The sequence below is a fragment of the Triturus cristatus genome, chromosome 5_2 (genome assembly GCF_964204655.1).
Source record: "Triturus cristatus chromosome 5_2, aTriCri1.1, whole genome shotgun sequence".
NCBI lineage: Eukaryota > Metazoa > Chordata > Amphibia > Caudata > Salamandridae > Triturus > Triturus cristatus.
The window spans coordinates 702,103,219-702,130,475 of NC_140588.1; the positions used below are offsets into that span (position 1 = coordinate 702,103,219).

Genomic DNA, 27,257 nt, shown 5'->3' on the forward strand with positions numbered 1-27,257 from the left:
GGCCTTCCTTGTAACACAGTTCCAACAAGGCTGCTCCAAAACGACACCCCAGAGTTAAACCCAGTGTGAAGGGGACATGGTGACTATGGCAGCAGTCCTACTTTTGGTTGTTTAATGTTTTCTCAGCTAGACTTGTGTGCAGAAATTTCAATAGGTGCTTCCACTTGTAACCCTGTTTTGTAGGCATCTTGTTGTTTAGGATTTAAACATTTATATCTGTTTTCCATACAAAGCTTTCTGGTCTGAATTTTTACATGTTTTTCATACAAAGCTTGTTGGTTTGGTGACTGAGAAGTCTACATTACTCATCTAGGTAATATTGAACAAGAGGATAGATGAGCTGAATGGACTCACCTTTGACAAACACTACACTGTATTTTGTAAACACTCACTCTAAAGTTTTTTCAGATTTCCATATAATTCTTCCTTCCCACAGTCTTCCAGAATGCAACATACAATGCAAGACTCTGAAACTGAATGTCAAACAGACGCTCAGGTTTCATCTTAATCATAAAAAGTCTTTGAACAAAGTATTCATCATCTATTATGTGATGCAATGCTATGCTTTGTATCACAGACTATTACATTATCAGGCAACTTCATAACTGGACTACATATCCTCCCATAATCAAGACCAAACCTGTGGTGCTGACATTTCAGCCAAATGTTCTGCTGATCATCATCTGTAGATCAGTCCTTTGCATACTGAGATAATATGTACTATAGGAGCTGGGTATCGAGATCACGTCTTACTTCACCTGCTGGGCCTACTTCGGCCATCAATCCCAAACCATAATCGTAACTAAGCAAAGAAAGTGCTGTGGCCACAGTACCAACACCAAACTGCGTGACTCGGAGTCTGTCGTCCTGCCACATGGTGACAAGCTTTCCATAGGCGGTAATACAAGTGAATCAGGAAATTGCAGAACCCACTCTCTTTGGAATTGTCCAGAGAAAAAAGAGACATCCACATCCCTAATCTTTTATCAGACTTATCCTACAGAGTACCCCCTCTTGTTTGTTAATATGCTACTCTGCTTTCCTCCCTTGGATGGCTTACATGAAAGGGAAAGGGATCCGTTCAGAGGCTGCTGTCAGGGGGCTCCTAACCCAACAGGCAACCAAGAACCATGCCACTTAAATCAAAGCGATCCTGCCAGAGTAAATGCTTCACAAAGATACCTTGCCATTTCTCCATGTATAACCATTAGGGAGGAAATGAGTCAGGTAAAAAAAGAACACAACAGTACAGTCTTTTAATGTACCAGGATCATTCATGCAAGAGTCTGTAACTTTCACACATGCATGCCCCTCCCACCCTGTTTACTAGTGCTGATCCATCAAGTTGCACAGCCTACTTACATTACATTGTGAGGTCATGAGAAGCCCACCTGAACACACTCACTAGTTAGGGAGACAACCCATCAGTGACTGGCTGATTTCTTCATCCTAAAGCACACTAATGCCACTAGCTGCTCAGCTAATCACCACATTCAAAACATAGTGGCCTCTCTACAGGAAGTAAGCACGACTGGGAAATAGAACAAGCACTGGCAAAGCTAATAGGTCTCGCCTATGCAAGAGCTATTCGCTTTTGCCAATATGTTTTAGCAATTTTGTACACCAGAGAGACTGCTGTTCAGTATGGCTAAAAGTTAGTAGGGTAAAGGAGAGTAGAGTGTCAAAGTAGAGTAGATTGGAGTGTTATGGAATGGCATAGAGTGGCGTACAGTAGAGTTGAGTAGGGTGGAGTGTCATGGCGTAGCATACAGAATTGTGGAGGGAGTAGAGTGCCGAAGAGTGGAGTGGCACAGAATGTCGTGGTGTAACACAGAGTGGAGTGGCATAAGGGTGTTGCATAGAGAGAAGTGGCATTCAGCAGAGTAGACTGTCAGAGTGGAGTAGTGTGTCACAGAATGGAGTGAGGTAAAGTGGCATGAAGTGACAGAGGGGGTTGTGTAGAGCGTTGTAAAGTTGAGTAATGTCGTAGAATGGCACAGAGTGGAGTAGAGTGCTGTAAACTAGAGTGGAGTTGAGTTTAATGGAGTAGAGTCTCACAGAGTGGAGTATCGTGGAGTGTAGGTGATTGGCCTAGAGTGAAGTGCCGTAAAGTACAGGGGTGCAGAGTAGATTGGATTAGAGAGCATTGGTTTTGAGTAAAGTGGTGCAGACTGCATTGTCGTAGAGCGCAGTGGCACAGAGAAGAGCGATGTAGAGTAGAGTGCAATGGCATAGAGTAGAGTGGCGCAGAGTGGATTAGAGTAGCGTAGAAGGAAGGGGCATAGAGTGGAGTGGTGCAGGGTAGAGTGCAGTGGTGTAGTGTGGCATAGAGTGCAGTGGTGTACAGTTGAGTGGTGAAGTGGCACAGAGTGCAATTCTGCAGAGTAGAGTGCAGGGTCAGAGTTTGGAAGAGTAGAGTGGTTTAGAGTAGAGTGGTACAGAGAGTAGTGACCTAGAGTACAGTGGTGCAGAGTAGGATAGAGTGGGCGTAAAGTGCAATGATGTAGAGAGGAGTGGAGTGTCATGGAGTAGTGTAGAGTTGAGTGGAATAGAGTGGAGCACAGTGTCCAAGTCAAGTAGAGTGGAGTGTCAGAGTGTTGTGGAGTGATGTAGCACAGACTGGAGTGGCATAAAGGGTGATGCGTAGAATGGAGTAGAGTTGTAGAGTGTCATACAGCAGAGTAGAATGTCGGAGTGGAATAGAGTGGAGTAGTGTGTCCCAGACTAGAGTGGCGTAAAGTGGCAGAGGAGGTTGTGTAGAGGGTCGTAGAGTTGAGTAGTGTTGTGGAATGCATAGAGTGGAGTACAGTGCTGTAGACTGGAGTGGCATAGAGTGGAGAAGAGTGTCAGTGGAGCAGTTTAATGGAGTAGAGCATCAAAGAGTGGAGTATCAGACTGGAGAGGAGTAGAGTGAACTAGCGTAAAGTCCAGTGGCACAGAGTAGTTTGGCATATACAGCAGTGGTTTTGAGTAAAATGGTGTAAAGTGCATTGGTGTAGAGCGCAATGACGCAGAGTGGCGCAGATTAGAGTGGCGCAGATTAGAGTGGCGCAGATTAGAGTGGTGGAGTGGTGCAGGGTAGAGTGCCGTGGAGTAGCATAGAGTTGAGTGGTGCAGAGTAGAGTGCAGTGGCGTAGAGTGCAGTAGCATAGAGTGCAGTCATGCAGAGTAGAGTGTCCGAGTGCAGGGTTGTATAGTGATGCAGAGAGCAGTGACCTAGAATACAGTGGTGCAGAATAGAGTAGTGTAAAGTGCAATGACAGAGTGCAATGGTGTAGAGCGCAGTGGCATAGAGTAGAATGTTGTAAAGTATAGTGGCTTAAAGTGCAGTGGTGATAAACTACTTGGCATAGATACAGTGGCATAGGGTGCACAGTGAATTGGCATAGACTGCAGTGGTTTAGAGTAGAGTGGCGTAGCGTAGAGTGCAGTGGCGTAGAGTGGTGCGGTGTGGAGTGGCAGAGTGCAGAGGTGAAGAGTAGATTGTTTCAGAGTGGAGTGATGCAGGGCAGAGTGTAGTGGTGCTGGGTAGAGTGCAGTGGCACAGTAGTGGTGTAATTCACAGTGGCGTGGAATAGAGTGGCACAGCATTGACTGCAGTAGCAGAGAGTGGAGTAGAGTGGCTCAAAGTGCACTGGCATGAGTAGATTGTTTCAGAGTGGAGTGAAGTGGTGAAGAGCGGAATGGTGCAGTGTGGAGTGGTATAAAGTAGTGCCATAAAGTAGTGCCATAGAGTGCATTGGCAGAGAGCGCAGGGTTGCGTGGTGTAGAGTGTAGTGACGAGGAGTGCATTGGTGCATAGTAGTGTGGGGTAGAGTGCACTGGCAGAGTAGAATGGGGCAGAGTAGAGAGGCATATAGTGAAGTGAGGTAGAGTCTAGTGGTGCTCAGTACATTAGAGTGGCATAGAGTGCATTGGGAGAGTGCAGAAGAGTGGCATAAAGTGGTGCTGAGTAGAATGCAGTGGCATAGAGTAAAGTGGAGCAGAGTAGAGTGGCCTAGAGTCAAGTGGCGTAAAGTTCAGTAGTGCAGAGTAGACTGACAGAGTGCAGTAGAATAGAGTGTATTGGTTTTGAGTAGTGGTGTAGACTTTATTGGCGCAGAGTGCAGTGGTGTGGAATGGCACAGAGTGCAATAGAGTGGTTTAGACTGCAGTGGTAGAATAAGTTGTTTCAGAGTGAAGTGGCATAGAGTGCAGTGGTATAGAGTGCCGTAGAATACAGTGGTGTTGAATAGTGTGGCACAGAGTGCAGTTGCGTACATTTCAGAGGCGTAGAATTCAGTGTTGCAGAGTATACAGTTGTAGAGTGCAGTGGCGCAGAGTAAAGTGGTGTAGAGTTCAGTGGCATAGAGTTTAATGGTGCAGAGCAGAATAGAGTGGCGTGGAGTGACAGCAGAACAGAATGACGTAGAGTGCAGTGGCATAGAGTGATTTGGAGCAGAGAAAATTGGCGTGGAGTGCATTGGTTTTGGAAAAAGTGGTGTAGAGTGCAGTGGCACACAGTGCAGTGGCGCATAGTGCAGTGGCGCATAGTGGAGTAGTGTGGGGTAGAATTTATTGGCAGAGTGGCATAAAGTAGAAAGGGTTGTGGGGAGTGGTGCAGAGTAGAGTGGGGTAACATGGACTATGCATGGTATGGCAGCGTACTGCCATAACAGACAACACATCTTCAATTGAAATAAACATTACATTTGCACTCACATACAGTTTTACTGATAAAAGTATACGGAGCACCAACGATAATGTGTGGAAAAGCCATCACCCAATGTATCGATTTGATCATCAGCACAGCTCATTTACAGATATTTAAATTTTATAGTGTGCTAGAAAACACAACATCTGTACAGTCTTCATCAAGGAGCACCCACTAGCCACCATCATTGTCACATAAATCTCTCACTTTGGAGTCAGAGAAAGAAAAATAAATAGCAAACTTCCTGGAAGACATAGCCTGACATTTGACCTCTGTCTTTGAATGCACAGCAAATGCGACAAGATCAGAACACGATTTAAAGAGCGGTTTACAGAAATCGAGTTTGTGGAAGAAATATGGTAAACGCGTTTGGGTAATGCGAGGGACGAATTAGAGCTGGAGAGCCTACCAGAAGTCCAATGGTAAGCAATGGGCGGAATGTATTCCTAGGTCAACTTTCTGAATGTCCCCAAGATGTCTTTAGCAAACCGGACAGCTCCGACCTAAAAATATGTGTACCAGTCTGTTAACGTCTTTTCAGCTTATTTCTTCGGCTAACCTTACCACTTGGCCCAAGTGATGCACAAGTGCCTTAAAAAAGATTGCATAACACATGGCACGACAAACATAGTCTTAATAAGAACACATTTAAAAAGACCACCTTCCATTTTAAATGAAGACCCAAAAGGTAAGATGGCACACGGTGAAGCAGAACAAGCATGCAAGCTTCCAAATCTTTAAGGCTGCTGGATTTAAAGACAATAACAAGAGACGGCCTTTACGAACGGTGCGACGAGAAGATTATACTTTGGTTGTTCATTTGGGGATCTGTTGTTGCCAGCACTAAGTCATCATCTTATTTCAAGCAGGAATACTCACCCTTCCGCCTATCAGCAGAGCCGTTGGATTTTGGTGGAATATATTTCAAAGAGACGACCAGATCACCCTTACTGGGTGTGCCGTCACTTAAATCCGCAGCTCCCTAAATTAGAATACACAAACAGTGGAAAATAAAGACGTTCATGCAAGTGAAAAATACTTCACAGAACAGAGGCATGAGTAGAGAAAATTAAACAACAACTAATTAATTGGTGCTTTCTAGCTTCTACCCTACCAGCACTATGAACCGGTCTGTTCAACATTTTATAACATGACATCACTAATGACTGAACACACTCTTAAATTATTGAAATAGTTAAGTTGGTGACATTTTCAGTTATTAGAAATTGCTGGATATTTTCTTTTTCACTTTTGTTGCATTAAAATACACATCAGAAAAAAAGTGTAAGCTTTATTTATTCTGCACGGTTTTACTGTATGGAAAAAGTAACTTATCTGTAACAATAGTTCTGAAGTTTGAGGTCATTCTTGCAAGTGCTGTGTGTTATTCCGCCGACATGCAGCTGGTCTTGAAAAAACATCTAAAATGTTTTGTTGGTACTATAAATGATCTAGATTCTAAAATTATAATGCTCAATGACTTGATCAACACCTTTAGATGTAATTTTCCCTTATGGTAAATTGGGAAGGCCGATGTTAAGTGTACGTGATCGAATATTGCACAGTGCAAACCTTAATATGTGCAGTATTATTCGCATGGAAGGGTGGAGGGTATTGAAAATATAGAATAGACCCAAGCTGCAAAACTTTACATTTTTTCTTTTGCTGTCTGAACATTTCCTAGACCAACATGCTTCGCAATATCTATAAAAAACTGTAATCCATTCAGGGGCGCAGGTCAGAAGTGCAAGTAGTTGCAAACAAAACTGTCTGCCACATTATAGCATCATGTCGTGCCCCCAATATTCAGTGAATGTGTGAATGAAAGACCTGCCTTGCATACATCGGCTAAAAAGGTCCAATGAATGCAAAGAAGCAGTTTTTTCTTAGTAGTATGTACTCACGGCTTTGCATGTAAAGGTTTGTCAGCTAATGATTAAAATGACTGGATAGCTGGAGCAATCCAACCCCATTTGCTCCCTTTTTCTCAGACTCCTCTACCAATTTTGGTGCATGCAGAAGAAATATTTGCTCGGTTTGCCCATGGGCTTCCTCTTGTGCATGGCATACATCAGTACTCGTTTAAGAGTTAAAGTCCGCACTTTGGTTTAAAAGAAAAAGTAGTAAATTCAATAATTTAGTTCATATAACATTGGATATCTTGGACGAGCGTGTAGCATCTTGTCGATATGGTTATTTCACAACTACACATCTGCAGTCTGACTTTCACTTACTGTGTGAAGGGAAATAAAAACCACTAAGAATGCCACTTTTATAGTTAAACTCCCAAAGAACGCAGCTTGCACAAATCTTCTTAAGAATATGTTTCACATTTTACTTGAGGAGGTGGCAGGAGTTATAGGGAAAGTCGTTTAATTCGTACAAAAAAGGCATATATTGTGAAAGAGCGATTGGTTTTATGTACTCTTCATGCAGGCATAAACATTAGATAAGTGAATCCTAACAGCTGCACCACTCTCGTGGGCATCAACTCAATGCAGCAGGTATTGTAACAGATTGCGAACAGAAAGTGGAAAACCCTTTAGTTGGTTGTGGTATGAATAGTGCCCATAGTGTGGTTTAACATGTCCCTGTTGCCAGCCTGCAAGCCTTCCTACATATGTTCACATATCTTTGTGGAAGATTCAAGTCATCAAATACTAGGATATCAGGAGCCAAGCGGTTGTGTTCAGTGCTTCTGGATTTGGCGGAGACATGCTGCATTATTAGATGGCAATAACTTGTACTGTACCACCATCAAATGCATCAGTTGGGAGATCCAGGTCTGACATACCCAAGTTGCTTCCATGAGAATCAATGTACATCTTGGACCCCCTGTATTTATTAAACATCTGGGTAATTAGAGAAATCAGGGATGATTACCTCTCCTTGTTTAGGAGACAAAATGCTGTGGTGGTGACAATACTCCATGTCACCCGAGATTGTCTTTCTGGGCCAGAAGAACTGTTGTTAGTTCTATCACACTGATATAATTCTCCATGTGAGACCTGCAACCCGTTTGAGATGCCTTCGGTCGTAATGGTTACAGTTGTGACTGCTTCTGCAAACTGCATGCGCAGGAATCTTGTTTGTAGCACCATTGCACAGACCTCACTATCCTGCGATATACAAATAGAACAGGAAATAGAAATAACAATTCAAGTACAATTAGAGTCTTACATGGCTGCATAAGGTTACGAAAGCAAGTGAGGGGGAGTTTCATATGTAAAGTCCCACCTAGTTGGTCTTCGATCCAGAAAAGCACTCCAACTGCTATATTTGGTCAATGGTTCGATCCCTAAATAGATAGCTTCAGTGAGGCCTTCATCAGGACGGTGACAGAGATGCACCTTAATCCATTTGAATGCCAATGCATTGTGGAAGGGGTTCATCCTAGAGGTCCATGGCCATCTTCTAAATTTCTTGGGCACATATTTGTATTATAGAAAGCAACAAGTGCATCCCCCCCAGTCAGTATCCAGTCCCTGTCTTTAATCAGTTCCTCCAGTGTTTTCTCCTTCCATCATTTCTCCACCAGTTTCGAACTAAGATATTATTTTGGTATTTCGGTTGGAATGGGAGGACAAGTGGTAATGTCAATGGATTCTTTTTGGTTCAATTACATGTTTCCCCAAAAGACGACATGGTCAGATAATATTGCAAGCGGAGTATCACAAATAGGGTTTTAAAAAAATATTCGTATCACATTAAGTAAATGGGTAAGTGAATATCTTCAATCTGTTGCCCTAAAATGCTCATTTGCTGCATGGTGCTACGCATAGAGATGGTAATGTGTGTGTTTCTATATCCTTCCATTGGTTAGGAAGCATAGTGCAGTTTATAAGATATATTTATATGCATTTTATAAATAATTAGATAATCATATCGAGATGTCATTATAGGAGTTATATCTTCCTGTGGATTTTTATCCCACTAAAAGGAGAAAGATCTACTCTCTACTAGGAGTGTCAACATTAATCTTGTGATGCACCATTATATCCTAACAGCGGGGAAGATATGTTCTCCGACATTTCTAAAAGAAATGTTTTGTCCTTTCGAATTAGGACTCCTTTGAGTAATAACATCTGGAGGAGCACTTTCAAGTTCAGAAATGTATCCCAGGGTTATGATCTCCAAGCAGAAGTGTTAACTGCAACCTCTAGTATTATTCGCACAGAGAAGAAGATTCGTAAATAAAGCTATCAAAAAAGGGATGGCATCACAATCCTGAGACACACTGTAAATCTAAAAATGTCCACATGACCAGATAAAAAGCCCAGAATAGATAACTGGAGATATCAACCAAAAACATACGGCATTTACTATGAGAAGCACTGCATGTAGACATCAGCCTCTGTAAGGCAGCACGTCTATCGGACTGTTTATCATTGTATGCAGAATTTCAGACATTGTGAAGTTTTGAACATTTCCTTTGTATATATTCCTTCCACAACAGCAACCACTGAGAGACATGATATCCCTGCCAACCACGCATTTGTATAAAATATTTTGATTTTGTAATGGGACAATTTTCATGCGGTATTCAGGTGCAAGACTGGCTACAGTTTTCTATCTATGAATGTACTCTGTTCGGATACAGCAATACTGCTACTACTGTAAGTATGTTTCCTGCTGTTATCCATAGAGGTTTGCATGCAGTGTGATTGTGCCAGTTAGTGACATCAGTATTCATTACAGTGCTGTGCAAGCAAAGCCCTGCGGTCCCTTTGTTTTGTGACGAGGAACTGATTGAATGGTCAGTCAGAGCCGTCTGAAAAACGTGAGGCTGGCTGTATTCGGTCGGTTGTAGCCTGGGTAAAGAGGCAGAAAATAAGTGAGGAGGGAGGCTGCGAAGGGAGAGGAGACTCGGACACTGTGGGTTGCAGCCCTCACTGAGGCAAAGAGTTTGCTCACTGGGGGTTACCCACTGTGAGATTTCACAATTACTTAAATCATAAAAAGAACATTATCATAACAACACACACGAGTTTCTATTATGCACATCAGATGTTTTCAACAAGAAAAAACATGAAAAATACCTGATCTATTCAGCTACTACAAATTCCTATTATACAGATGAGAAATCGATGAGCTCTCCAGGGTTAGGGCATGACATTTCAGGAATGTCCCTTTGTAATGCTTGGCACTTCAAAGTACTTGTCTAAATACGCCTTCTCCCAATATAATTTTGAATTATCCTCAACCCAATAATAAACGCTGAATTGTTTCAACCTTCTGAGGCGGCCAGAATTTAGAATGAAGGTCTTCTTCAGGGCAACGAATACTGATGTAGCACACTAAATCAAAAAACAAAATTGCAGATCAAGGCTAGGTTATTGTTTCTCTTTAGTATAGAGTGGAAGAGCAATGAATTATATACTCAAATTACTATGGTTTGTGTTATTCATGGTTGTGTGTCTGTGAAAAGGAGTGGCATCATGTGATTTTCCTGTTGGACTGAAAATGGGAGAAATATTTTTGTAAGAACAGTTCTGTCTTTATTTTATGTCTAGGTTACCCTTCGTGGTTACCTTTGCTATACTGTTCTTGGATGCTCTAGTATACAGGTATACATTCTAGGTATCTTCCAAAGGTTGTGGCACTGAACTTTACAGTGCATGCACATATTATACAGCGGACATTCATTCTGGTTTCAAAGGCATTGAGAGCTATTATCTGGAAGGACATACCTTCCTGACTCTAAAGCAGTTAGTCTTGCTTTCGGCCTACACTTGCTTCACAGTGCGCTTCATTTATCCGCGCACACACACAGTGGAGAGGTTTGATTCCAGCCTGTCCTGCCTGAGTGTTATACCCCAAATGAGTTGGCTTCCACAGTCCTATGGCGATTATCGGGCCTGATCCTTATCCTTTTGGTTACCGAGAGGCCTGTTTGTGTCTGTGGTCACTACTACCGACGTGACTAGGATTCCTGGGAAATGTAGTTCCTCCACCTGGCTGTCATCAGGAAAAGTACTGGTTTGGTTTAACAGTACAGTATATACATATATGTGATTTTTTGGGCATAGAGTCGGTTCCTAAGCGTACTAGGGTTGGTAAGAGGATACTAACCCACAGACAGTTGAAATCCAAATTCATACTGCAGGTCGGTTGCGTTGCACCAGCCGAAATGAACATGGATGAGGAACTTTTTGCACATTTTTGAACAGATAATTTTGAGTGTATTCCTACAATATAGAGAGACACACACACACAGATATATATATCTCGATGGAATACCCTGATGCTCAACATGTGGATCACCAGGTGCTTTATTCAACATCAAAAGGCGGCAGCCTTTTTCTCTGTCCTGGTGCGTTTCGGCTCCAGTATGAGCCTTAATCCTAGGTGAGCAGGATAAATTATGTAAAAATATATATATCAACAATCCTGCATTCAGATGACAAAACTGTGAGGCTGGCAAGTGACCGCAGACAAGATTGATAGGGTAGCTACCCTTTACGAGCCCACCAAAAATAAGGTGGTCACTGGTAAAGAACCAGTTAGGTTCATTACCAAATACACACAATATTTTCGATTTCAGGTTGATCCTTAAGAAAAGATGGGATATCCTTACACAGGACCCCCTCCTAAAGGAAAAAATTGGCACTAACTTGTCATTGACCTTTCATAGAAACACATCATAAACGTTTTTTTAGTACATAGTTTTCTTTCTCTTCAACAGAAAAACTGCTTCAATCAGCCAAAGGCTTTATAAGTTGCAGAAAGTGCAAGGCTTTGAAATTTAGCACAAACACCTTTGAAGTGAGACAGTCACATACATGCAAGAATTGGCTCATTAAGACACTCATTACGTGTAAGACTGAGTTTGTGTTCTATATTACAGCTCGGTCCAGAGGAGCAAAGGAGTTATAGGGGGTGCAGCCAGACAGTCCCCCTCTCCCCCTTCTCCACTCCTCCATAACCTGGACTGGTCCCCTAACTGCCCGGGGACTGCTGAAGGACCACTGGAGGGGCACCAGAGGACAGCAGGACCGCAGGTAGGCTCAACTGGGCCAAATTGCGTCTTCTGTAGCCAAGAGTGACAGGCCTGCGAGGTACAAATTACAAAAGCTGCACCAGGGTATAACAACTCCAATTTCGAGAGAACCCTTACTTTTATTTTTTTGAGTGGACCGCCAGCTGCCTGGTAAATAGCAGCCTGAATAGTGATTCGGAGCACCGACAAGGGAGGGGTGGCACCTAGATTAACCACCACTGCTGGGGCACAGCAACACAACCATACTCCGCTAGCAATAGCCACCAGAATCAAAGACACAACCCCAACCACTGCCACAGTCACAACTACAGTCATAACCACAGTTTTAAGCCCATTCATCGTATCTCACCAAAGCTAAACCTCTCACATCTGTCCGAATGTCTTCATCTGAGGTCCACTCCACCCTGAGAAATCAGTACCACCATAGAGCAGCTAAGGCCTCCAATCGTGAAGTAACTAGGAGGGCATATCCTTTCCTCCAGGGATTGAAATTATCACATAGAATATTCCATCAACGATGAGTTAATGACACTGAAAAAACCCAAAAGACACAGCTTAGATCAAAAATCACCTGAAGCAATTGAAGTGCTGCTGACAACCTACGGTGGTCTATGCACTCCTTTGTCATAATGCCTAACCTCAATCCTAATAAGACAAGCCTACGGACTTCTGAGACTTTGGAATCTATTAAGCCCATTAAAGACGCAGCCTGCGTACCTGTCCATACTCCATTAATATCTACATACGCATCGACAGCAAGGGACCGCTAGGACAGGAAAAGGTCTAGCTTTATCAGTAGCGGTGGTGGTGGCACTCCAGAAACCGCAAGAAAAACTTCAATAGCTGATTACTTCTATAAAAAACTTCCTCAGCCAGGTCATTTAGATACCCCAGACTCAATTAGGAAAAGAGAACTCAACGGAGGCCAAGCAACCACCCCTGACCCCATATTAAACATAATATCGCTCATAACCCCGTCCCCCAGAATAAATAGCAGGCACAACCAGGTGCACCAATAATTAACAAATAGTACAGTGAGATATATCACCTGGAAGTCCTCCAGATAGTTTGCAGGCAGACATTGATCTATCAACTAACATGATGGGAAAAGATAAAAGGGACGAAAATTATATTCATATTACAACTTCTCTTTTAACCCCCACGGATTGCTCGTTGAAGACACAACCCCTGCTTAAAATAAACATAACTATGGCTGCTCAGATTCACAGCCACCGGTCAAAAAAAGGTGGCACTGGACAACAAGGAACAGTAGGCCGCTGCCTTAGGTTAACCGAACAAGTAAAACATTAAACTCTTAAAAGTTGCCAAAGGGGAACTGATGCAGACCAGGGTCAGTTCGGGGCTCTGTCTTGTAGCAAGGATAAAGACACTACATTTCATAGAGATCGATAAAGCACCTGGGCAGCATGAGCTCCAACTACCAGAAGACCATAGCTCTAAGATGAGCATGAGCATTATGGAAAATCTTATATCATCTACCACCAAAAAGATTAAAAACAACATTGAACAAGACTCTCTACTGGCTTCTGTAAATGCCACCTTAGCCAACACAGTAAACGACTTGACACGGCAGTCCGACAAACTGGAATTGCAACTTGACTTAATCCAAGCTTTGGCCATCTCAATCTTAAAAATAGAGGAAAAAGTCAGCTCTTGTCAGAGGCAAAGAAATCCCTTGTTCATCATACTTCTGCCATCAGATTGCGGATAAATTATGCACCTTTCCAGATGCCCTGAACCTAATGATAATGGATATAAAGTCGGCCTTACAACAAGTAAGAAGCACTCTTAGCAGGCCCGACCAAAAACCAAGAGACACAGAAACTGGACAAAACGAGGAAAGACTGACCTGCTCACTGGAGGCAGCCGACAAGGAAACGTCATAGTTGGGTATGAGGATACGAATAAAAGCTCTTACAAAAATTTTCATCGCATGCCCTAGCAGGAAACCACAACCAGGGAGTTGCTCTATCTTCGATAGTGCAGGAATCAGCCCCAGAAGAGAAGGACATAAAATTGCTTGACAATCGCGATGGCAAATTAACAGCTGAAGAAAACCAATGGTCCATTGCTTTATCAAAAAGAGCTACAAAACAAATACAAAAGAAGGCCAGAAGCAAAGCAGAGAAAGAACGCTTTTCAAATCAGTTTCCACCTAAGCAAATAAAACCAGATAACTTATCTAATGTATACCCACTGTTTAAAGGTAGTGGAAAACCAAGAACGTATTACAACCTGTTCAATCCCCTGCTCTTCCATTCCATGCAACTCTGGCTTTGCCACCCACTCTACTCAAACCACATACAGCCTCTACCATGGCACAAAGTCCAGCAACACAAACCACCATGCCAGGAATACACCCACAGGGGATGCAATTATTAACCACGCAAGACCAGAAGGAAATCCAGACCAGAAATAGTGGACACATGGCTAAAGAACCTGAACTAGGGCAACTGACTGCACCCACACCCCATGGCACTGTGACATTATCTCTCTCTTCACTCAAGAAAAATGTAAGTCTCACCACTGACCAAAGCCCTCTATCTCGACCCTCAATGTCCATCATTCGAACGCACAGGGGGCAGCAACCCTTAGGATTGGCGGCGACACATGTCCTGCAGGAAGTCAACTCATCGGTAAAAAAAAGAGCTGATCCACAGAGAACATCGTCTAGTCGTGATATTATCAGACTAACCACCAACGATAACCTCCCCCCTGCCGATACCCACAACGAAGGTCAAACAAAAAAAATTGTTAGGATGAGGACCGACCAACAAAGCTGGCCCTCATCCCACATTACCCTTTGGTAAGGGAGCCACTATGTACTGAAGTGTTCTAATCTATTAAGGTTGTTCCAGGCCATTCCCATTCAGTCTAAGATAACGTCTGAGGACATTTTGAGTGTAGAATTCAAAACCATTCCGGAGTGCAGTCACGGGAGTGAAGCCGCACTCTAAACACTAAAAACAAATTCACTGGCTGAAGTTATATTAGACCGCCAGTCTATTCTTAAGGAATGGGGCATAGGAATCTTAAAGATTTCATCCCCCAAATATCCAGCGGCACTAAAAAAGCTTCTTAATCTATCCAACCCAAAAGCTCACCCCTACCGCATACTAAGGGGGACTGGGCACTCACTCCATCACTCACTGTTAAATAACATACATATAGCTTGCACCTATTCATTAACAAGGGGCCCTATCAGGAAAATTGCAACAGGACAAATTGGGGGAGAACATCAATCCGACTGGAACTGGGTGCCTCATACCTTGTCTAGTGCAGCAACAGCTTATTCCTGGCAGTGAGAAGTGCTCATCAAAGTCTCAACAACTCATAACTCTTCTGTCATGGAATGTAGTTGGGCTATCAAGAAACATGGTCACTAATGCCATTCACAATTGCTGGCTTTCAAGGGGTCCACCAAGCAGCAAAGAAAAAAAAAAACATCTTGGAAGGCCATCGGGAGGCTTGTCAATTTACCTTAATCTGAACATGAACCTCAATTCCAACTCAAGACGAGATGCTTCAAGCGCTTGTACTGGAGAGACCTAAAAAAAAATCAGCCTCCCAAATCAAGATTCTCCTGATTAATGTCTACTTTAACAGCTTTGGCCCAGCACGAGCTACAAGACTGAGCCAGCTGAGTGACAATCTGGATCAAATTCTTTGTGATCATGTAAACCATGAAATAATAATCTGTGGTGACTTCAACCTGTGATACCTAGGAACATCCAACACCGGCTGGCCACCTCAAAATTCCTTAAGTACACAACTAAAAAAAAACTTAAGCAAACAAGGACTGAAGTCCACACAGATCATAGCGAATAACCTTGAGCCATCAACACAGCTTCTGAAAACCTTCAGGGAGATAAACACTATTGATTATGTTTTTGCCACTGAAAAACTCATGAACCACCTTGTGAGTTTCAAAGTACATTCCTTAAATGATAGTGATCACCTTCCCCTCCTTACAATTTTAAACCTTCACCTACCTAAACGCCAAGGTCATAAGGTACTGGGCACCTTTCTCAGCACATTTAATCCGGAGAATAAAATGGGGCCACGTCAATCTGCAGAAACTAACGTCATGGAAAACCACTACCGGACAGTCTCTTCAGGCGCAAAGTGGCGAATACCTATTAACTTACTGGGCATCTAAAACCAGGGACATCCACGAATCATTGAATTCCCGCTTAGGCCGTAGGTGACTTCAGTTAAAGTTTTTTAATAAAAATCAATCTATACTGAATAGCTCTCGGCTTATTTGTAAGTTGGCGAAGGCACGCAAGAAAACCCAGAATGAACAATTAAAAGCTGGGCTGCTATTGCAACTTCAAGGCGCAAGAAAACAAGTAAGCCATGCGTACTGCAGTAAAAAATAAATCAGCAGAGGGATAAGTATTGGCAAGATGTTTATTTGATAATGACCAAGCATAACCAGGTCGGTTTATGGAGGCACATCAAAAACAAAACATGCCAGGAAGTTATAAGGAGTAATGCCATCAATGAAGCCATGTGGAACTTGCATGTTAAAAAGCTATATGTAGTCAATCAACCGAGAATTTTCCACTCGTATTTTTAGAAGCCGTTGACGACTCAAAGGGCTCGGTCCCTACGTATACGACTAACATCATTTAAAAAGCACTACGTAAAACACGAGCTTCAGGTGCACTTGGCCCAAATGGACTCCCTGCCCAACTGTTAAAAGAAGATTAGCACTATGGCCTGCAATACTTTCCTCATTGTTTACCATCTTCTTCAAGTTCCACCAAGTGCACGACAGCTTGAAAGGATCAATACTGTATGCAATTTTTTAAAAAAAGGGCGACAGACGGAACTCCATCAACTATCACTTGATAGCCTTATTGGATATTGAGGCTAAGATCTACGCAGCCGCAATTCTAGATGATCTTGAGTCTTGGGCAACAACAAATACAATAATTCCATTCTGTCAAACAGGCTTTAGACCAAACTACTCCACACTGGATAACATAATTACTCTATCCTATCTTGTCCACCAGGCAAACAGCTGGAAATCCTGAGTTCTTTACGCATGCTTTGTGGATTACTCGTCAGCATTCGACCTGGTGGAAAGGGGTAATTTATGGAGTAAACACAAGGTATGGGGTATAACAGGTGCTTAATGCAATATCACTATATTCATCAACTTGGGTGAGGGTCAAGCCGACAGACAATGTGTTAACAGGAAGATCAATACTAACCAAGGGCTAAAGCACGGGTGTGTTCTCGCTCCAATGTTGTTTAATCTGTATACAGCGGACATGTCCCGGGCACTCAACAATGGCAATCTAATTCCCCCAAAAATAGCCAAAACTAAGATCACGATATTGCAGTACGCGGATGACATTGTTCTGCTCGACAACTCAAAAATAGGAATCCAGAGAGCACTAAACTCCGTTCACACATACAACATAGCAAACAAGATGAAAGTAAACACCTCCAAAACAAAGGTTTTATCATTCAGTAGGACGTCAAAGCAAACAAACTGCAATTGGTCTCTGGGTCCCTTAAAAATCACAGGAGCTAAATCCTATAACTACCTGGGCACATGGTTCTCAGTAAATTGCGCACCTACAACACACATACGCCACTTAAAGGATAAGGCTGCATCAATTACCACCAGACTCTGCCAATTGCACACAGCCCTAAAAAGCCCCACCTCAGCCCCAATCAGAAAAGTGCTCAGGGCAATCACCTAGGGCAGAGAGGCATTTCCAGGTCAACTCATTAAAATTATTGAAAAATTACATCTAAAAGTCTACAAAAGAATGTTCAAGTTGCCGTATTACACCAGGGGACCTCTGGTGAGACTCGACATTGGCCTGGAGGGCACTGAATGGTCTAGCATGGGGTCCTTTCTAAAGTATTATTACAGATTCATCACGGCGACGCCAGGCACCTTGAAATTTATTCTGCAAAATATACTCAAATATAAAAATAACCCTTGGCCCTCTTATCTAACGGCGGCAGCAGCTACTCTTCAAATCGATCTGACTGCTCTAAATGTTTTATCACTTACGCACACTGCAGTAAAAAGTACATTGAGAAAAACAGATAAAATTCCTCTCGAAGACCACGGACATGGAAAATAATAAGTCCACACCACCGCTAAGGGCCCTGGCAGCATCACATAACAATGACTGCCATGTTGGCCCTCAGGCGCAATCTTATCTTATTTGCACATTAGGGAAAGCCTGCTTAACATAAATTCTGGCAGCAAGGATGTTGGCATTACAGATTAAAGACTTCAACCCAAACTGGTCACTGCTCTCTAAGATTGTTAAGTGCAGACTTTGCGGCTACCAATAAGAAACTTTTAAACATTTACTTTGTTGCCGTCCAACGTTGCTCCACTTCCGACGAACACTATTAAAGCAACTATTTTTTTTAGCCATGGCATAAGAACATGCAACAAAGCAAATAACTGGATTTTTAGCACCATGTTTCCCCTTGAACTGGCAAGAATCAGCAATTTTTTTTTTAAAGTAGTGCAGGAACTTCTCAAAAATATACAACAACGCGCAGAGATGACTGCGGATTGATAACTTCTACTTCCTGTACTGCGGACATTAGGTATTGCAAAGTCTGACCTCTCTGTAATTGAGTTTTAACAATTGCTATGTATTCAACCCATTTGCGGCGATTTAAACCAATTTTTACTGCTTTTCATATAATTTTTACTTTGCTTTATCTATAATTGATTTTAAATAGCCAGATTACCTCAAAGCTAACTAAAGCCGATTGTGCACAGTGAGTTTTATCTTTAGGTACTAGGTGCCAGTCACACTAGAGGGTATCGCAAGGACCCACTGACTCTTTCGTCCTTGTATAACATGTCTTTTAAATTTCTTAAATTTAAAATTGTTTAATTGTTTAATTAACTACACAATACATTTCGTAGTCGGTAATGGATTTCTGTTTTATTGAATGACATGGAAACTTTAATATCTCTGCTTCTTGAGTTCAACCAATCCAGGAACTGTTTAAGTTCTTCTGCTGTGCTTTTCCATTTAATTAAAATATTGTTGATATATATTATCCATAGGGTAATCTGATGCTTAAAGGGTTCTCACTGAAGATCCATTTCTCTTCGTACAGAGCTATGAACATGATAGCTATTTCCGGCACAAAATGACATCAGGTGATGCCAGAACCTGTAAGGCGGTGGTGCTGGAACCTGTAAAGGTGGTACAACAAATTTGTTTTACAGACTTGCATAACTGGATGACCTGAATACATTTTTTGACATGCGGGCACACTAAGAGTCCTTTTTTTGAGTGGCTTGGTTGTCCGCTTGCAGTTCTAGTGCCTACAAATTACCAATACTGTAGGAATAAGCAATTCAGGAAGGGCACAGGGGGTGAGAGGGGACAGGGCGCTGGGTGACTGGCTGACAACAAATGTAAATGTTAATGTTGTGGACTTGTAGAGCGCACAGCTGCCCCAGCAACGGGGCGTCCCGGCGCTGAATACCGCTGGGGAACCCATCCTGGCTTTCCCTGTGAGATGGTCCCTACTGGGCATCTCCAAGGTGAAGACAAGCATCCCCGGCGCTGATGGGGTCGTAAGTGGAGATTAAGCAAGCTATTGCCCAGAGTTACTGAGTGGGATCCATGGTTAGAGTAGGCACCGAGGCAAGAATTGTTGAGTCCGCTGACCTTGGCCCAAGACCCTGCCGCGTCGGGAATCGAACCCTGGTCCCGGGCCGACTTCTGCTCCCGGGTCTGCCGCCTCTAACCAGTGAGCCACACCACACCACTCAAATGATGGGGAATAACCTGCAGAAAGGACTCAACATTACCCTACCAATTACTACATGAATTCCTCCAGACCATGGATGTTGCTACATAAATTGTAATCCCTGTGATACCTGTAATTTCAATTAGGAGCCCCATCGAGATTAAAGGGCCAATTGTTATGATGGTGCTAGTGGTGGTGGAAAACTGCATCTTCGGTCTGTAGTCTCAGGTGTACAGACATCAATGGCCTTGATTATGCAACTCTGAAAGGCTACTGCAGTTATTTAGGATGGGCAGACTAAAGCAGGAGGTTATATAATTTGTGTACATAGAAAGGATACAGACCAGTGTTGGAAATTGAGCTTCTTATTGGCAAACGTATGCACCCTGTCCAAGTAGAAACCACAATCCTAGTCAGGGTAAGCTAGATGCACACTAAAGTATAATCTGTGCTCATCCTCCGGAAGCTTGGCACAGAGCAGTCTGGCTTATCTAAAGAGGCAATGTGTAAAGTATTTGTGCAACACACACACACACACACACACACACGCACACGCACACACAGTAACACAATGAATACACCACAAAAAGAATCCACAAAAAGAATGCACACATGTTTAAACAAATAGATTATATCACAAAGAAAACAAGAACAAAACAAAGATCCAATGTATAGAATTTGAGATATTGAATTTTAAAAGAATAAATGTAATAAAGTGCTTAGAAGAAAGTAGAGCTAAAAAGGTTACTTTAGGTCGCGCTGGACCGGTGCAAAGTCAAAATTCAGGCCAACCTAGTGGAAGTGCAGGCTGGCTACAGGACCCACGCAAGGCTCGGTGAACAAAACACCTTTCTTGGTTGCAAGCAGCGATATGCGTCAGTCTTCGCCATGCAATGAAGACGATGCATCAGTTCCAAAGATGGGTGCTGGAGTTGAGAGTTGTCAAGTGATGCGCCGGAATCTGCCACACAGTCAAGGGGATGCGTCGATCTCACCAAGCTGCAGCGGCGTCGATACGCTGTCCGATGCGTCAAACTCTTGAGGCAAAGCGGTGGTTCCCATACGATATGCTGTTTATTCCTGCAACTGTGTCGATACCCCAGTTCGGTTACATACAGACAAGAGATCCATCAAAATTCGTGTTGAAACTATTTGTGCCACACCCAGTGAGTCCCGCACAGGAGCAAGGTTAGCGACTTTGATTTCCCAGGGTCTCAAGCAACAGGAGGCAAGCCAACCAGCCCTTGGAAATCATTTGGAGTGATGACATATTGCAGCTGTGTCTCCTTCGGCAGAGTCTGAGAGCAGCAGGCAGTAGGGCAACACAAGAGAAAAGCAGGCCTCCCAAGTCTGCAGTGCAGACAAGAGTCCTTTAAGCAGCAGAACAGTCCTTCTGACAGAGGTTCAGTTCAAGATCCAGAAGTGTCTGATTTTAGGGTGTTAGAGACCCAGTACTTATACCCAAAAGGGCCTTTGATGTGGTTGTGTGACTTCAAAGCAGCTCTCTGAAGTGCAGCAGTTCCCCTTTCAGCCCAGTCATATCTGCTAGGCTATCTGGCAGATAGTCCTTTGTGTGGGGCCAGGACACCACCTATTCAAGTGAAGTGCGAACCCCTCCCTTTCATCCTGCTCAGGCAAGATAATCAGAATGCAGATGTATCTAGATGGGTACTCAGACACACCTATCCTTCCTGTGCTGTGGCTGTCTGGAGGAATGCACAAAGTCTAGCTGTCACCAACCCCAGACATGTATTGGAGACAGGGTGTCAGGCACACAGAGCAGTAAGTCCAGAGAAAGGTCCACTTTCTGAAAGTGGCAGTTTTAAAATAGTAAAGTTAAATCCAACTTTACCAGTAAGTATGATTTATCAATACCATTCCAAACAAAAACATGAAAAAACTACTCCTCTCTGATCAGGAAATACAGCTTAAATGTATATTGAGGAATTCCCCATGCTAACCTATGAGAGAAGTATGCCTCACAGTAGTGAAAAATGAAATATTCTGTTTGCCACTACCAGGACTTGTAAAACATAAAAGTACGTGCCCTACCTTTTACTTACATAGCACCCTGCCCGTAGGTCTACCTAGGGCCTACTTTGGGGTGACTTATATGTAATAGAAAGGGGAGTTTAAGGCTTGCCAAGTGGTTTTAAATGACAAGTCAAGTGATAGTAAACTGCACACACAGGCCCTGCAATGGTAGGCCTGAGACAGGTTTGAAAGGCTACTTGTATGAGTGGTACATCCTGTGCTGCAGGCCCACTACTAGCATTTAGATTACAGGCCCTTGGTGTATGGGATACTACTTTACAGAGGCCTTATAAGTAAACTAAATGTGCCAATATATATGTTGAACAATTATACCATGATTAGAGAACAGAAGCACATGCACTTTAGCACTGGTTAGCAGTGGTAAAATGCTCAGAGTCCTAAGGCCAACAAAAAGAATTCAGCAAAAAGAGAAAGGCAAAATGTTTGGGTGACCCTTCGTGGAGGGCCACTTTCCAACAACCAGGTACTGTTAAATTTGAACATATGTGAATGCCATAGGCCAGGCCCTGGGTAATGGGAACACAAGTCACATTCATAGTCCATCCCCATGTCCTATACACATATAAGGGCAGCTCACTGAAGGAAGTTAAATTAGAATGCATTCATCTGGACTCTTAGCCCAGGAAGATGACAGCAGGATTGGTCAGTTTTAGTAGTCATCTTTCAATGCTACTTCCATGCACTTTGAATAACCAGCAAATATGTGGGCATCACCAGGAATCATGCCTGATAGTGGTAGATGGCTTTTGTGGTACCTTATACTAACAGCCCAACAAACTGGAATATACTAACCTAAGTCTTTGGATATCTGTTCCTTACACACTTTTAGAGCCGTTAGCCCCTTCGGAGCGCTGGACGACTCCCGGACGTCCGATACCAGTGCGTATGTGCGTCAGACGGCCCCCGGCTGTCCGATCACATGGCACAGGGAATCTCTCTGGTGCGGGTACCCCAGGGATTCCCTCCGCCCCCCCTCCCCCAACAGCATCACAAGCTGGGGAAGGGCTTCCCCAGCTCCCGAGGCGGTCTCTTTGGTTTCTGTGCAATGACTATCAGCGCGCACATCATGCTGATGTAATTGCACAGAAACCAAAACTGAAATGAGCGGATATGCTCATTCCAGTTTCACTTTCCACGTGCTCAGGGGGCTATCTCAGTCCCCCGAGCACGTAGAAAGTCAGGAGGAGAATGTAGATTCTCCTAGTATGTGAAGAGAGAATTTGGATTTCATTAAAGATGCGGAGGCTAGCATTATGCATAAATACTTTTATTGCACTACTCCTTGCAGCACTTCAAAGCAATACATCACAAAACCCATAAACTCTAGAACTTAGAACGTCCAACAATATATATTCTAACACACAGCAGCCATCTTCCTCTTTTCAAGCTGCTCCTGAAGTAAAATCCAAAACAGATTCCTGTTGCAGAACCCCACTTCTCTCCAAACTATTGAACCTCTGAAACAAATCCAAACCAAAATATTAAAACAAAAAACCAAACCCAAACATGTTACAATATCCAATACAAATCTCAATACTCCCAAACCCTCCTTAAACAGGGAGGGAGGGAGGGATAATGCTAGCCTCCGCGTCTTTAATGAAATCCAGATTCTCTCTTCACATACTAGGAGAATCTACATGTCATGGCAAGACCGGAGGCTAGCATTATGCATGTTCAAAGCTGTGATAAAACCACAGACGAAATATGACTCAGGCTTTAAATAAAACTTTGCAAAAACATCCGCAGTTGACCAATCTGCAGCACGCAAAATCTCCTCTAAACGTCCACCAGACATAAAAACCTTGCTCGCCATTGCACCTCTCACAAAATGTGCCCCAAATTCTTTCAAATCAACACCTGCTTCAGACATACAAAACCTCACCCACCTCGCAATAGAGGCTGAAGTAATCGGCCTAAAAGGACGAACAAAAGAAATCAAAAGCTGATCATCGCCATGCATCCTGAATTCACTCATTCTACCCTCATACTCCTTCAAGCACCTTACCACACATAATTTTGGATGCTCATCAAATTTTGGATAAAAAAACCGACCTTGACATACATTTTGTCCTTTTTGTTATGTTAAAAATTACTCCATCTGGCGAAAAACAACGTCCACTAATGTCTAAAGCCCTCACATCGGATACTCTTCTAAACTAAATCAGACATAAAAGACTCGCCAATTTGCCAGACAACTGCTTCAAACTCAGAAATGTATTACCTGGCCACCCTTTAAATAGCTTTAGAATCTTACTAACATCCCATAATCCATTATACCTAGGTTTTGGAGGTCTCCTCAACTTGATTCCTTTCAAAACCCTACAAATCAACGGCTCCCTGCCTATTGAACAACCTCCAACCAAACTATGCCCGGCTGCAACAGCAGATCTATAACAATTAATAGTCCTATAACCCAAACCTTTCTCATACAAATCAGACAAAAAATTTGCCAACTCTATGGTAGATGCCTCCACGGGATCCAAACCCCTTTCCATGCACCAACAAAACCACTTCTTCCATGCTGACAAGTATCTCTTTCTTGTGCCTGGTGCCCAAGATTCTCTGAGCAATTCCTGAGCCTGGTCCGAAAGTTCTTTGAACTGCTCTCCTCTCCTGAAATCCTCCATACAAGAAGGCTCAATGCCCCCTCTTGAACTAAAGGATGAAAGGCTCCTCCCTCTCCTAGAAGGACGTCTTCTAAATCTGGAATCAATAAAGGTTTCTCCATGGCTAACTCCAACAGACCAGGAAACCAAGCCTGAGACGCCCCAAAAGGCGTCACCAACACCACCTGACACTTCTGACGTCTGACCATTAACAGCACTCTCTGAATCAATGCAAATGGGGGAAACGCATAACCCCGTATCATACTCCAATCCTGCTGAAATGCATCCACCTCCTCCGCTAAAGGATCCGGGCTCCAACTGAAATAACGATCCAGCTGATAAGTCAGTCTCGATGCAAACAGATCCACTTCCAAGGGACCCCACATTCGATCTATTCTCTTGAAAATCCCTACATTCAACTTCCAATCGCTGTAATCCCTTAGATACCTTGAATTCCAATCCGCTACCAAATTGCACTGACCTGGAAAATACTCCGCCTGCAAACCAATTTTTTCTTCCAAACAATAATCCCAAATCTCTTTCGCCAACTCCGAAAGATTCCTCGATCTGCTTCCACCTAAACGATTTATGTACCTCACCGCTGACACATTGTCCATCTTCAACAAAACATTGAAACTCCTTAACCTCTTTCCAAAACTCTTCAACCCATAAAGGCCTGCCTTCATCTCCAATCCATTTATGTGTACTGCACTCTCCTCCATGGACCATCTCCCACCTGTCTCCTGACCTTCTAGATATGCTCCCCAACCATAAAGGCTTGCATCCGTCTCTAACACAAAATCCGGACAAATCCTAAAAACTGCATGACCATTCCATGCTTCCAGATTTTCCAACCACCAAACCAATTCCTCCCGAGCCTCTTTCGAAACTACAACCAGATCTCCATACCATAAACCTTTCCTTAGAGCATCTGCTTTCAATCTTTGCAAAGCTCTGTAATGAAGAGGCCCAGGGAAAACAGCCTGTATTGAAGAAGAAAACAAACCAATCACCCTTGCCAAAGATCTCAAAGTCACTCTCTCCTTTCTTAATAAACCTTTCAACTCTGACTTTCTTTTCTTCACCTTCCTTGTTGGTAAACTTAAGGACTTCTCCACAGTATCCACTTCGAAACCTAAAAACTCCACTCTTTGTTTTGGTTCCATAACAGACTTCTCTCTGTTCACTATGAACCCCAAACCTACCAAAAGATCCACTGTCAAAACCAACTGTTCTTTCACTTGATCCTGCCCCTGCGACATTATAAGAAAATCGTCTAGATACATTATCAGACGCACTCCTCTTTCTCTGAGAAATTTCGCCACTGGCCTCAGCACCTTGGTGAAACACCATGGAGCCGATGCCAGACCAAATGGAAGAGAAGTAAATTGGTACAACTGATCCATCCATCTGAATTGCAAAAACTTCCGACTTACTTCCTCTATCGGAATTGTAAAATAAGCATCCTTCAAATCCAGCTTCACCATCCAGTCTTTTTCCTGCAAAATATCCCTCAACAGATGGATACCTTCCATCTTGAAATGCCTGTAAACCACATAATGGTTCAATCCTCTCAAATTTATTACTGGTCTCCAACCCTTTCCTTTCTTTTCCACCAAAAATATTGTACTCACAAAACCCTTCTGATCCTCCGAAACCTTTTCTATTGCCCCTTTCTTTAACATTTCTAATACCTCTGAATCCACTACTTTTTGAAACTCTTTTTTGAATACCAACTGATTTGGCTCCGTCCTCTGAACCGGAAAATCCACTAGCTCCACTACAAAACCCTTTACAGTATTTAAAACCCATCTGTCTCCTGTTATTTTTTTCCAGTTTTCCTCGAAAAACCTCAACCTTCCCCCTACTCTTTCTGGGGAATAACCAGTAAAGGTCCTCATACTTACCATTTGATCCTTGAGCAAACTGCGCTCTTCCTCTTGGTTGGCGGCCTCTGCCAGCTGATCTCCCTCTCTGGGAAAAAAATCCTGTTGCGGATTGAAATCCCCTGAATGCGCCTCTTCCACTTGACTGGTATTGCGCCCTAAATGTCGCTCGGCCAGGGAAACAGGCTCTTGCCCCAGCCCTTTCAAAAACACCTCTCCCAAAGACTCTAAGGGACGATTGTGCTTTATCCAAACTCGTGAAGGTATTTACATATTTACCAACTCCCTTCACCATACTTTCTCCAAACAGATATCCTTTTGGATCCTCAGTAGGTTCTTTCTTGGCGAAATCCCCTAGCTTAGGACTAATCCTCATTAAATTGATTTTCGCCTTTCAGATGATATGGCCGCGTTGGCATTACCCAACATACAAATCGCTCTCTGCGACCATCCTCTCAAAAGGTCAACATCTACTTTATTCATCTTGGCTTCTTCCGCCATGTCGACTATTCTTGCCACAGGCCCCAAAATATCTAGTAGCCTGTCTTGGCACTGCTTTAATGCCTTTTCAATCCCCTTTCGTGGGTCCCTACCCATCTTAAACAAAAAACTAATTAAGTCTGGATCCAATTCCGGTGTTAAACAACACTTCCCCTCAATCACTGGGCGAGAGCACTCAGCCTTCAGCACTCCTCTTGATTCTTTCTCTAGGGGTCTCCTTATCCAAAACTTTATGTACTCAGCAACGTGTGGCAAAGGCCACCAATCTGCGCTTCTCGGATGTCTTATAAGGTCGGGACTAAACATATCCTCCCCCTGAGGATCCTTCACCAAACCTTTCTCTTTCCTCTCCTTCTCTAACTTGTCTATATCCATGTCCCAACCATCGTCAATGTAATTATCTAGGACAAACTCGTCCCCCTCATCTTCACTATCTCTGTCCGTGCTCTCATCAAATGTTAAATTTATATCTTTAGTGCCGCTATGGACACCCTCATTTGTGCCGCGGTGGACACCTTCATCCTTTGTGGCGCTTGGCTCACCATCTCCTTTTTTCAACATTCTAATGCCCACTTCTAAATTTTTTACCTTCCTTGTTCTCTTTTTTCCTTTTCTATTTTCACCTTCCTCTTCGTCCTCCGTGCTCCAAAATTCCTCCTCTGAATATTCCTCTGCTCTTCTCTTTCTTTTCAAAACATCCCTTAAAACACCCTTCATGGAGCTCTTAATCTCCT

At 43.1% G+C, this 27,257-nt stretch overlaps 1 protein-coding gene across 2 annotated transcripts in view; it reads right to left on the minus strand.

Annotated features, from left to right (window-relative positions):
* Positions 1-27,257, minus strand: part of SYTL4 (synaptotagmin like 4) — a 559,448-nt gene that overhangs the window by 22,072 nt on the left and 510,119 nt on the right. For both annotated transcript variants that reach the window (XM_085607791.1, XM_085607792.1), the window contains one exon: positions 5,573-5,675. In XM_085607791.1, the coding sequence (XP_085463917.1) occupies positions 5,573-5,675 (103 nt within the window). The remainder of the gene's footprint in view (positions 1-5,572; positions 5,676-27,257) is intronic.